Raw genomic sequence first — 12,721 nt, 5'->3', positions numbered from 1 at the left:
TTGTAGACAATACAGTGTCAGTGTTGTAGAGCAATGTAACAGACAGATACAGATACGTGTCAGTGGTTGTAGAGCATGTAGACAGATACAGATACAGTGTCAGTGGTTGTAGAGCATGTAGACAGATTACAGGTGTCAGTGGGTTGTAGAGCATGTAGACAGATACAGGTGTCAGTGGTTTGTAGAGCATTGTAGACAGACAGATACAGGTGTCAGTGGGTTGTAGAGCATGAGACAGACAGATACAGGTGTCAGTGGTTGTAGAGCATGTAGACAGATACAGACCAGTGTCAGTGGTTATCTAGAGCATGTAGAAGATACAGGTGTCAGTGGTTGTAGAGCATGTAGACAGATACAGGTGTCAGTGGTTGTAGAGCATGTAGACAGATACAGATACATGTGTCAGTGGTTGTAGAGCATGTAGACAGATACAGGTGTCAGTGGTTGTAGAGCATGTAGAACAGATACAGGTGTCAGTGGTTGTAGAGCATGTAGACAGATACAGGTGTCAGTGGTTGTAGAGCATGTAGACAGATTACAGATACACCTGTCAGTGGTTGTAGCATGTAGACAGATACAGGTTCAGTGGTTGTAGAGCATGTAGACACACAGATACAGGTGTCAGTGGTTGTAGAGCATGTAGACAGATACAGCAGTGTCAGTGGTTATAGAGCATGTAGACAGATACAGGTGTCAGTGGTTGTAGAACATGTAGACAGATATTACGTACAGTGGTTGTAGAGCATGTAGACAGATACGTGTCAGTGGTTGTAGAACATCTGTAAGACAGATACAGGTGTCAGTGGTTGTAGACATGTAGATACAGTGTCAGTACGGATTGTAGAGCATGTAGACAGAGTAGACAGATACAGGTGTAGTGGTTGTAGACATGTAGACAGATACAGGTGTCAGTGGTTGTAGACATGTAGACAGATACAGATACAGTGTCAGTGGTTGTAGAGCATGTAGACCAGATACAGGTGTCAGTGGTTGTAGAGCATGTAGAACAGATACAGATACAGGTGTCAGTGGTTGTAGAGCATGTAGACGCAGACAGATACAGGGTGTCAGTGGTTGTAGAGCAATGTAGACAGAATACAGGTTGTCAGTGGTTGTAGAAGCATGTAGACAGATACAGGTGTCAGTGGTTGTAGAACATGTAGACAGATACAGGGTGTCAGTGGTTGTAGAGCATGTAGACAGATACAGGTGTCAGTGGTTGTAGAGCATGTAGACAGATACAGATACAGGTGTCAGTGGTTGTAGAGCATGTAGACAGATACAGGTGTCAGTGGTTGTAGAGCATGTAGACAGATACAGGTGTCAGTGGTTGTAGAGCATGTAGACAGATACAGGTGTCAGTGGTTGTAGAACATGTAGACAGATACAGGTGTCAGTGGTTGTAGAGCATGTAGACAGATACATGTGTCAGTGGTTGTAGAGCATGTAGACAGATACAGGTGTCAGTGGTTGTAGAACATGTAGACAGATACAGGTGTCAGTGGTTGTAGAGCATGTAGACAGATACAGGTGTCAGTGGTTGTAGAACATGTAGACAGATACAGGTGTCAGTGGTTGTAGAGCATGTAGACAGATACAGGTGTCAGTGGTTGTAGAGCATGTAGACAGATACAGGTGTCAGTGGTTGCTAGAGCATGTAGACAGATACAGGTGTCAGTGTGTTGTAGAGCATGTAGACAGATACAGGTGTCAGTGGTTGTCGAGCATGTAGACCAGGTGTGCATGTAGGACAGATACACAGATAGCAGGGTGTGTAGAGCATGTAGACAGATACAGGTGTCAGTGGTTGTAGAGCATGTAGACAGATACAGGTGTCAGTGGTTGTAGAACATGTAGACAGATACAGGTGTCAGTGCTAGAAAAGTGTCATCTCAAGTAAGGACAACTCATGCACATCTTGCTGAGTGAATAACATGGACTGATGCTCCACCCTTAATTTCGATGCTCCACCCTTAAGAAGGTGCGGCTGACCCCAGTATCTCCCTGTTGCAGGTGTCTTATTTTCGACAACTTAGACTCCCGCTGCATCCTGGAAGACGACCCCAATGACCCCTGCTGCAAGACCCCGGTATGCCCAGCACTGCCCAATGGTCAGGTCATCACCGTGGTGGCCAACATAGGTCAAGGGCTCACTGGCTACGGCCTGGCATCCTATCCCGTCGGGTCAGGCTCGGGGACACCCACCATATCCACGGGCGTGACGTCAGTTCCGAGCTTGAGCTCCAGTAAGTGTAGCGAGTGTTAGCCAGGGTCACGTGACCACCTCACGCTGCGGCACGGGATGCAAATAAAACTCATTCCCCACCATAGCAGGGTACATGTGACGTAGACGATAGGGGTGTGTAAAATAGACGTCTCACCATCACAGGGTAAAGAATGACACCATCATTACAGGTCACGTGTAAAATAGACCAAAATATCTCCTCGCCACCACCGCCATGTTGTTGTGTTGTGGGCCGAACTGACGTGAGTAAACAAAGTGGGAGGTGGTTGAGGAGGGGGAGAATACCTGGATTTATGTGGCTAGATGTGAACCCAGGACAGCCAGTCCTTACAGCAGACAGGTGAAAGGTGCTGACCCCTAGCGCACCGGCCGCCCCGACAGGTGCTTGTGGACAGACAGACAGACAGACAGACAGACAGGTGTGAGTGGAGTAGAGCCGAGCTGTCACAAGCCACATACACGTGATTCTCCTAGAGTAAACTGTGGATGTAACACTTGCAAATACAAGTAGTGTGACATCCCCGATACCATGCTACGTCACACAGTGACAGCCATGTGAATGTAACGTGCTGTACTTTACAAATGCAAATGTTAAGTGCGTGCTCCACCCTTCACCTGCATTTCACATCCTACCGACCGTGTGTGTGTATGTGTGTGTATGCGCCGTGTACACGTGTGCTCACAGCGACTACGTGATTGGTACGTCACGTTCACGCGCTGCCTCTACAGGTGTGAGTGTCAAAGGTGTAATGATGATTGACGGATGATTGACGGATGTGTGTGTACACGTGTGTAATGATGATTGGTGTAATGATGATTGACGGATGATTGCAGACACGTGTGTGTACAAAGGCAAGACGTACCAGCAGGACGCCAAGTGGGAAGATGGCTGCCAGTACATCTGTCAGTGCATCGACGCTCAGTCAGGCTTCTTTACCTGCACTGACCTGTGAGTCCCTGGTTGCTAGGGCAACGTGTAGTAGACATGGTCGTCACAGATGACCCACATCACACACAGATCACCCGCATCACACACAATCACAACATCTGTGACGTTCCACTCCAGTGAGTTTTTATGAACATTTCGCTTCCTACGCTCGATGTCTTCTTACAAAGTTGTTTGTTGTGACAGGTGCCCCAACTACCACAACCTCCCTTCCACCTGTCGTCTGATCCCGGATCCTAACAACAACTGCTGCCAGACTTACGTTTGTGACGTCGCTCTCACCACCGTCAGCAACCAGCTTCAAGGAGGTGTGCCGACACCGGCCTCGGGTGTAGGTAAGCAGACGGTCATCAAAGGTAATTAGTGTGTTGTGCACGAGATGGGAGATTGATGTGGGTTTGTACAATAGGTGGTATGTAACGTAGGTATGCAATGTAGGTGCGTAATGTAGGTATGTAACAGGCGTAACGTAGGTGTGTAGCGTAGGTGTGTAATGTCGGTGTATAACATAGGTGTGAAATGTAGGTATCTAGTGTAGGTGTGTAACGTAGGTTGTAATGTAGGTATGTAACGTAGGTGTGTAATGGTGTATAACATAGGTGTGAAATGTAGGTATCTAGTGTAGGTGTGTAACGTAGGTTGTAATGTAGGTGTGTAACGTAGGTGTGTAATTGTATACATAGGTGTGAAATGTAGGTATCTAGTGTAGGTGTGTAACGTAGGTTGTAATGTAGGTGTGTAACGTAGGTGTGTAATGTCGGTGCATAACATAGGTGTGAAATGAAGGTATCTAGTGCAGGTGTGTAACGTAGGTTGTAATGTAGGTGTGTAATGTAGGTATGTAGCGTCGTGGCCAATAGTACAGGTGTGTACATGCGTAGCTGTACACTGAAGACTACGTCATTGCAGATTACTGCGTGTACAACAACCGCTACTACCGACAGGGCGAGGAGTGGCAGGACGGCTGTTCTCTGCGCTGTCGTTGTGAGGATGCTGTCAACAAGTTCTACCAGTGCTCCGCCAGGTCTGTTGTACACAAGTCTCGGTGACGAGGGCTGTGCTGTTGTGACGTCAGCCCAGCTGGCTGTGTCCGTCGTTACGTCCAGGCCCGTTCTTAGCCCCCGCGGGGCCCTCACGCCACGGCTGACTACACTTCCATATGCCTAGTTACCATATCAATCAAAAGCGCGGGGCCCTAGGCAGATGCCTCGTCCGCCTGCCCCTAAGCACGGCCCTGGTTACGTCACCGTTGAAGAATGTTGCCTAGTCACCTGTTACACTTGAATGTTACACAGAGACCTTACAAGTGAAATAAGCATCCTTGTAGTTGTTACATCATTCTGTCTTGTCTGAAACATGTGACCATTGTGTATGTAACTCTTTCCAGATGCGCTTCCTTCTCTAACGTTCCGCTCGGCTGCACCCTGATTCCGGACATCAGGGATCCTCAATGCTGTAAGATCCCGGAGTGCGACTCTGCTACAGGCGCCGGCGGGTCGCTCTCGGGTATCACGTCACCACTTGGCATCATCGGCACCTACGCCAGCAACTCCCGCCCCACCAGCATCGCCCTCTCAGCAACATCGACATACAAAAGTGGGTGTGACTTGTCACGTGGTCACAAGTGGGTGTGATTTGTCACGGGGTCACAAGTGGGTGTGACTTGTCACGGGGTCACAAGGGATGTGACTTGTCACGGGGTCACAAGTGGGTGTGACTTGTCACGGGGTCACAAGCGGGTGTGAATTGTCAGGGGGTCACATTAAGGGGTGTGACGTCAGGGGTCATTTTGTCTGTTTCGTCACGGCGGATCAAAACCAATGAGTATGACAAAGTGGACTGCTGGCTGGCACGCGATGCTGGTGTTCGATGTTTTTTCCCCAGTTAACTACTAAAACGAGGCTGGTGTGTACAAAGCATCCGGTTTAGTCGCAGCCTTAGCTCTGTGTACCGCACATTTTCATTCTGTTTGTGTGTTTGTGTGTGTGTGTGTGTACAGATGCCTGTATCTACAAGGGACACATCTACACCCAGGGGCAGAGTTGGCAGGACGGCTGTGACTTGGACTGCGAGTGTACTAACGCAGCGGCTGGCGTTTATACCTGTACGGACAGGTAATGGCAACGTTGTGATCGTTGTGATGTCACCAACCTTTAACCGAACACGTGGTCAACTGAGGAGGACGACCAGCGTCCGTCCTTGCCGAAGAAAGGAGAGAGAGAGAGAGAGATTGTGTGGGAGAGCTAACAAAACTTTTTACAAAAGCCCGCGAGAGAGGAGAGAATGTGTTGTGTGGAGAGACGTATGTGTTACGCTTCACGTTACAAACTTGCACACCTACGGTTACATAACACACACATGCCATAGAAAGATCTCGATGTCAGTGACGACATGATGATGACAGGAGAGAGGTGTGACGTATGTGCAGGTGTCCCCGATACGCTGTCATCCCCAGCGGGTGTCGGTTGGTGCCGGACCCGGTGGACAGCTGCTGCACCAAGGCGGAGTGCGCGCCCTCGTCCGCCACGTGCAGTGACGTGCTGGGCAACTGTTACATGTACGGCAAGTACGCCTGCCAGGCGCCCTACGTGCAGTGGGCCCGCGACAACTGCCCCGCCTACTGCGGCTTCTGTGTACGTCACGCTGTGTCACGGTGTGTGATTGCTAGTACATTGTCACTGTGTGTGATTGCTAGTACATTGTGACTGTGTGTGATTGCTAGTACATTGTCACGCTGCTGTGCGCTGTGTGATTGCTAGTACATTGTGACGCTGTGTGATTGCTAGTACATTGTCACGCTGTGTGATTGCTAGGACACTGTCCAACGCTGTGTGATGCTAGTACACTGTCAGCGCGGGGGGGTGGGCGGCTGTGTGATTGTTAGTACCTGTCACGAACTGTGTGCTGTAAGCTTGTCACGCTGGTGATTGCTAGTACACTTGTCACGCTGTTGAATTGTTAGTAGTCACGTCACGCTGTGTGATTGTAGACATAGTCACGCTGTGTGATTGCTAGTACAACTTTGTCACGATGTGTATGTGTGAGTAAGCTGCTGTTACGCTCGGTGTGATTGCTAGTACATTGTCACGCTGTGTGATTGCTAGTACACTGTCACGCTGTGTGATTGTTAGTACACTGTCACGCTGTGTGATTGCTAGTACATTGTCACGCTGTGTGATTGCTAGTACTCTGTCACGCTGTGTGATTGCTAGTCTCTGTCACGCTGTGTGATTGCTAGTCTCTGTCACGCTGTGTGATTGCTAGTCTCTGTCACGGTGTGTGAGTACTACTAGTATTACATCTATTACTAATAGCAATTTCCACAGTTTACAATCAGCCAATCCAAAGAAAAGAAATTGTAAGAGAAAACACAATACACAACAACAACAACTGCCTACCTGCCAGTGAGTACCTGTACACAAGCTGTTGCACGCACTACTCACTAACCGTTGGTCGTTGCCTCACTCTGAGCGCTGACTGACGGACTGACAGGTGCACAGACCACCCAGAACCCAGCCTACTGCACGGACAAGCTGCCCAACTGCAATGACTACGGGACTCAGGCGTGTGTGGGGGCCTATCAGCCGTGGGCGGAGTACAACTGTCCCCACTTCTGTGGCTACTGTGGGGGCTCAGGACCCGTCACCACCGCCAGCTCCGTCATCGTCGTGGGCGGCGCCAATGGGTCTGTCCATCAGACAGGTGAGTGCTGCAGGTCAACCAGCACCTTCTGTAGTTCTACAGGTGAACCCTGATTGTAGTCTGTGTGTAGTTCTACAGGTGAACCCTGAATTGTTAGTCTGTGGTACAGTTTAACAGGGTGAACCCTGATTGTAAGTCTGTGTGGTTCTACGGTGACCCTGATTGTAGTCTGTGTGTAGTTCTACTAGCAGGTGAACCTGATGTAGTCTGTCTGTAGTTCTACAGGTGAACCCTGATTGTAGTCTGTGTGTAGTTCTACAGGTGAACCCTGATTGTAGCTGTCTGTAGTTCTACAAGGTGACCCTGATTGTAGTCTGTAGTTCTACAAGGTGAACCCTGATTGGTAGTCTGTCTGTAGTTTCTACAGGTGAACCCTATTGTAGTCCTGTCTTAGTTCTACAGGTGAACCCTGATTGGTAGTCTGTAGTTCTACAGGTGAACCTGATTGTAGTCTGTGTGTAGTTTACAGGTGAACCTGATTGTAAGCCTGTCTGTAGTTCTACAGGTGAAACCCTGATTGTAGTCTGTAGTTTCTACAGGTGAACCCTGATTGTACGTCTGTAGTTTACAGGTAAACCTGATTGTAGCTCTGTCTGTGTTCTAGCAGGTGAACCCTGATTGTAGTCTGTCTGTAGTTTACAGGTGAACCCTGAATTGTAGTCTGTAGTTCTACAGGTGAACCCTGATTGTAAGCTGTGTGTAAGTTTCTACAGGTGCCCTGATTGTTTAAAGCCTGTCTGTAGTTTACAGGTGAACTCTGATTGTAGTCTGTGTTCTACAGGTGAACTGATTGTAGCTGTAGTTCTAACAGGTAAACCTGATCTGTAGTCCTGTCTGTAGTTTCTACACGTGACCCTGATTGTAGCCTGTCTGTAGTTTCTACAGGTGGAACCCTGATTGTACTGTAGTTCTACAGGTGACCTGCTTGTAATCTGTAGTTCTACAGGTGAACCCTGATTGTAGTCTGTCTGTAGTTCTACAGGTGAACCCTGATTGTAGCCTGTCTGTAGTTCTACAGGTGAACCCTGATTGTAGCCTGTCTGTAGTTCTACAGGTGAACCCTGATTGTAGTCTGTAGTTCTACAGGTGAACCCTGATTGTAGTCTGTAGTTCTACAGGTGAACCCTGATTGTAGTCTGTGTGTAGTTCTACAGGTGAACCCTGATTGTAGCCTGTCGTTCTACAGGTGAACCCTGATTGTAGTCTGTAGTTCTACAGGTGAACCCTGATTGTAGTCTGTCTGTAGTTCTACAGGTGAACCCTGATTGTAGCCTGTCTGTAGTTCTACAGGTGAACCCTGATTGTAGTCTGTCTGTAGTTCTACAGGTGAACCCTGATTGTAGTCTGGCTTTTGTCCATCAGACAGGTGAGGGTTGCAGGTCAATCACCTGATTGTAGCCTGTGTGTAGTCTAGGTGAACCCTGATTGTAGTCTACTTTCTCTCTGTCACTTTGTTCTTCTCCCTGCACACGACGGCGAGTACAGGCAGCCTGTGAAACAGAACTGTTTGTTGTTAACTGCTTTCAGCATGACTAACTCAAACCACTGCTAGTAGCTAAAGCTAAGTAAACAACTAAATCTTGACTAACTCGGTTACAGCAAGTGAGAGGAAGTAAACTTACATTTATAATTGGCATTTCATGCATAACTGCCACAATTATCAGCGATTCTACACGAAACCGCCATCTACCCACGTGATGTGAAATGTGAAACACCGTTGTGACTGGGTGGCTGTGTGGAGCACGTGACACAGTGCTGGATGACACATGCTGCTGTCAACAACAGCCACAAAGACTGGAAATCTGAGTTCAGACTTGCCCAACTCAATATTCTTGTCATTTACATGATGAAGGATTCAACTTACAAGAAGACAAGTTCGATGACATACGACACGTCACATGTAGAGACTGGTAGATGACATAAAACAAGTAACATGTAGATGATAGATGACATACAAGACAAGTGACATCTAGACAGGCTGTCAAGATGACATATAAGACATGTACATGTAGATGTTAGATGACATACAACCAGAGTTGTTGTTGTTTACAGGAGGAACTTGTCAAGACAAGCTGAGTGATTGTCAGAACTATGGAAAAGCATCCTGCGTGGATCCATACCGAGCCTGGGCCATCGAGAACTGCCCCAGCTTCTGTAACCTCTGTGGTAAGTCAGCATCACTCCCCCACCACTGGGGTCTCGTGTGACCGCCGCTGTTGTTCTACGGGTGTGTTGGTGTTCATCAGATAAACTCCAAACAACGACTATAGAGACCGCCGACAGCTTCTGGGGTGGAGTGGGCGGGCAATACAACACGCTTACAGGTCAAAGTTCACACTAGTGAAGTCATCAATGTACATTATGGTTGACCTTTAGTTTTCACATTTTAATTGAGGAATATTTGTTTGTCTAAGCATGTGGCTGCGGACTGTTTACGCCATACATTTAATGGTTTCAACGTTTGATAAGTAAGGAACATGTAGCTAGAGCCTGACAAGTGAGGAACATGTTGCTAATGTTTGCTACTTGACATGTGGCTAATGTTTGACAAGTGAGGAACATGTTGCTAATGTTTGCCATTTGACATATGGCTAATGTTTGACAAGTGAGGAACATGTTGCTAATGTTTGCCATTTGACATGTGGCTAATGTTTACAAGTGAGGAACATGTTGCTAATGTTTGCCATTTGACATATGGCTAATGTTTGACAAGTGAGGAACATGTTGCTAATGTTTGGTAAGTGAGGAACATGTAGCTAATGTTTGACAAGTGAGGAACATGTTGCTTATGTTTGGTACTTTAACACGTGGCTAATGTTTGTTTATTGTCTGACAGCGGAGGCTGCTGCCAGCGGGAGCTCGGTGACAGGCGGTACACAAAGTTCTGGCCTGTGTGAGTTGTTTACTCCTACATCCTGTCTCCTGCATACTTGAGTAGTTGAGTCAAGCACACAAACACACAGACACACAAACACACAAACAATGCCATTATTTACTCCAAGGCCTGGTTACTTCACAAGGCACAGTCTACCTCGCTGTTTACATCACGTGATGCGGACATGCCAGCTGTGGCAGTTATGTAAGACGGTATCCATAGCAACCGGAGACAGGTGGCAGCAGTGAGGGTGGCGGTGTAGTTGCGGGTGAACATGTCGGTAAGATAAGCTGATGTTTGCTGTGGGTGAGGTTACTAAACTCAGCTGGGGTCATAGGGAGGCTAGCGACATGTCAAGCTGACATTTGTCATGACATGTCATGAGCAGATAGTCACACTTTGTCGTGGGCTATGTGCTCCTGTCCCTCATGCACCCGGAGACTTGAGTGTGACGACTGGCCTTGTGTCTGTGTGTCTGTGGCAGTTGTGGGCTGCTACTACAACGGTCGCACGTACAAGCACGGGGAGGAGTGGCAAGATGGCTGCGACTTCAACTGCACGTGCGTCAACGGACAGACAGGCTACTACCGCTGTGGAGCAAGGTGCGCGGAGACAGAAGGCTCACGGCCTGTTAAATGGACAGACGACGACGACGACGACGACGACGCCAACCACGATGACAACCACGATAATTATCGTATTTGTGTTTCAGTTTATGTAGTATCTGCAGCTTCACTACAAATATCACAGACACTATAAAAATGTCGCCGCCTTCCTATCACACATACATCACCACTTTGGTCCTGCAGCTACAGCCTACTAAGTCTTTACGGGTCAAGGGTTAGCCATGTCATCTAGCTACTGGCTAGTTACTAGTTACAGGTCAAGGGTCAGCCATGTGATCTAGCTACTGGCTAGTTACAGGATAAGACGAGGCAGTAGCACGAGCTGTAAGTAGTGTAAGTAGGGTGGCACGGTAGAGACTAGTAGAGACTAGCCGAAACCGGCCATTACTCTGTGACTAACAGGATGTGAGTACAAGACAGGCGTGTATGTGACAGGTGCCTGACCTACACCTTCCTACAGCCAGGCTGCCGACTGGAGAAGCCAGACAATGAGTGCTGCTCAGTCCCCGTGTGTGACTCCAGCTTCGTGGTCCACGGTGAGACACAGCAACACCTACAGCAACACCTACAGTCACACCTCCACAGTTCTGTAGACACCTGCCGTGAACTCCTGTACACAGTTACATTTAGTACATACACACGTACACATCGACACGGTTACATCCATATACACACATATATAGACGTATACATCTACAGTTATATCCATATACATATACACACGTATACATCGACGATTATACCCACATATATAGACTTATCCATTGACATGCGCACACGTGCCACAGACGCATTGACACACACAGACATATTGTCACACACACAGACATATTGACATATAGGTACATTGTCACACACACATATTGTCACACACAGTCAGACATATTGTCACACACACACATATTGTCACACAGACAGACAATATTGACAGACAGGTTTGTCACACACCACATATGTTCACAACACAGTCCGAACATATTGTCACACACACATATTGTCACACACACAGACATTGTCACACACACAGTCAGACATATTGTCACACACACATATTGTCACACACACAGACATTGTCACACACACAGTCAGACATATTGTCACACACACATATTGGCAGACAGGTATATTGTCACACACACATATTGTCACAGACATATTGTCACACAGACAGACACATTGTCACGAGCCTGTGTGGTGTTCACAGCACAGAAAGGCTGCCTGTACAAGAACGAGCTTCACCAGGCAGGCTCCACCTGGAATGACGGTTGTGACTACACGTGCACCTGTATAGATGACAACACGGGCGAGTACCACTGCCAAGCCAGGTGAGACAACTCTAAATCCTTGCTTCCCTCCCCTCCCCCCGTTACTTCTATCACAGGCGGTTCGTTTCCCTGCTGGTGTGTCTACGCACACCCCGGGTACACAGCCTGTGTGTCAACTTCCTGTTTGAGACAAAAATCATTTCGTTGCTGCAAGTCTTTAACACATTCCTGTACAGTGGCTCGTCTCTACTCGCGCATGCGCACTTGTTTTTTCGTAACAAACACTAAGAACCTTGAGTAATACAGGTAACACCTTAGCTTTAGCTGTTGTGGTGGCTGGAGTTAGTGCTGACCTCTGGTGTGACCTCTGGTGTGACCTCTGGTGTGACCTCTTGTGTGACCTCTTGTGTGACCCGCAGGTGTGTGCGCTGGCAGCTGCCGTCGGCCTGCACGCTGGTGGCACCTGTGGCAGGTAAATGCTGCTCCACACCCAGCTGTCCTGCCGGCTATACCATCAACTATCCCCCTGGCTATGGCCCGGAGTAGGACTCACAGGACACTTCTTGCCTTCTGTACAAGGACTGTTGCAGATGACTGAGCTCTGTAACTGATGACAGTTGCTAGGAGACAAGGGTTTACTGTATCGTCAAGACACTGTTGCTATCAAGCTTGCATGGACCGTACACGCGTCTACAAGCATGTGTTTGTGTGTCTGTGTGCGTGTACGGTTGTATGTAGACTATTCATGTACGTGTGTAGTATTGAGAGAAAGGGAAACTAACGAAGACATGTGCACACAGATATCACACACAGATGTCACACACAGATATCACACACAGATGTCACACACAGATGTCACACACAGATGTCACACACAGATGTCACACACATCCAACTACCACTGCATACTCAGTTGTATGCACCAAGCACCCATGGCATACATCAAACACAATTGTATACACTAAGCATCCATTGCATACTTCAAACACACATCGCCTTCATCATCGCCTTCATCATCGCATACATCATCGCATACATCAAGCCCACAAAGCTGGACAAAGA

General features: G+C 47.9%; 1 protein-coding gene across 1 annotated transcript in view; it reads left to right on the top strand.

Moving 5' to 3' along the window:
• Window positions 1-12,355, top strand: part of LOC112553143 — a 38,819-nt gene extending 26,464 nt beyond the window's left edge. Inside the window, exons 28-41 of the mRNA XM_025220167.1 lie at window positions 2,014-2,246; window positions 3,080-3,194; window positions 3,378-3,526; window positions 4,101-4,215; window positions 4,579-4,787; window positions 5,191-5,305; window positions 5,620-5,824; window positions 6,683-6,893; window positions 8,946-9,059; window positions 9,730-9,786; window positions 10,253-10,370; window positions 10,830-10,930; window positions 11,599-11,719; window positions 12,079-12,355. Of these exons, the coding sequence (XP_025075952.1) occupies window positions 2,014-2,246; window positions 3,080-3,194; window positions 3,378-3,526; window positions 4,101-4,215; window positions 4,579-4,787; window positions 5,191-5,305; window positions 5,620-5,824; window positions 6,683-6,893; window positions 8,946-9,059; window positions 9,730-9,786; window positions 10,253-10,370; window positions 10,830-10,930; window positions 11,599-11,719; window positions 12,079-12,205 (1,990 nt within the window). The 3' untranslated portion in view covers window positions 12,206-12,355. The remainder of the gene's footprint in view (window positions 1-2,013; window positions 2,247-3,079; window positions 3,195-3,377; window positions 3,527-4,100; window positions 4,216-4,578; window positions 4,788-5,190; window positions 5,306-5,619; window positions 5,825-6,682; window positions 6,894-8,945; window positions 9,060-9,729; window positions 9,787-10,252; window positions 10,371-10,829; window positions 10,931-11,598; window positions 11,720-12,078) is intronic.
• Window positions 12,356-12,721: the final 366 nt, after the last annotated feature.

Source organism: Pomacea canaliculata, linkage group LG12 (genome assembly GCF_003073045.1).
Source record: "Pomacea canaliculata isolate SZHN2017 linkage group LG12, ASM307304v1, whole genome shotgun sequence".
In the NCBI taxonomy this organism is placed as follows: Eukaryota; Metazoa; Mollusca; class Gastropoda; order Architaenioglossa; family Ampullariidae; genus Pomacea; species Pomacea canaliculata.
The sequence above is the reverse complement of the archived record's forward strand: the minus strand, read 5'-3'. Positions and strand labels throughout refer to the sequence as shown.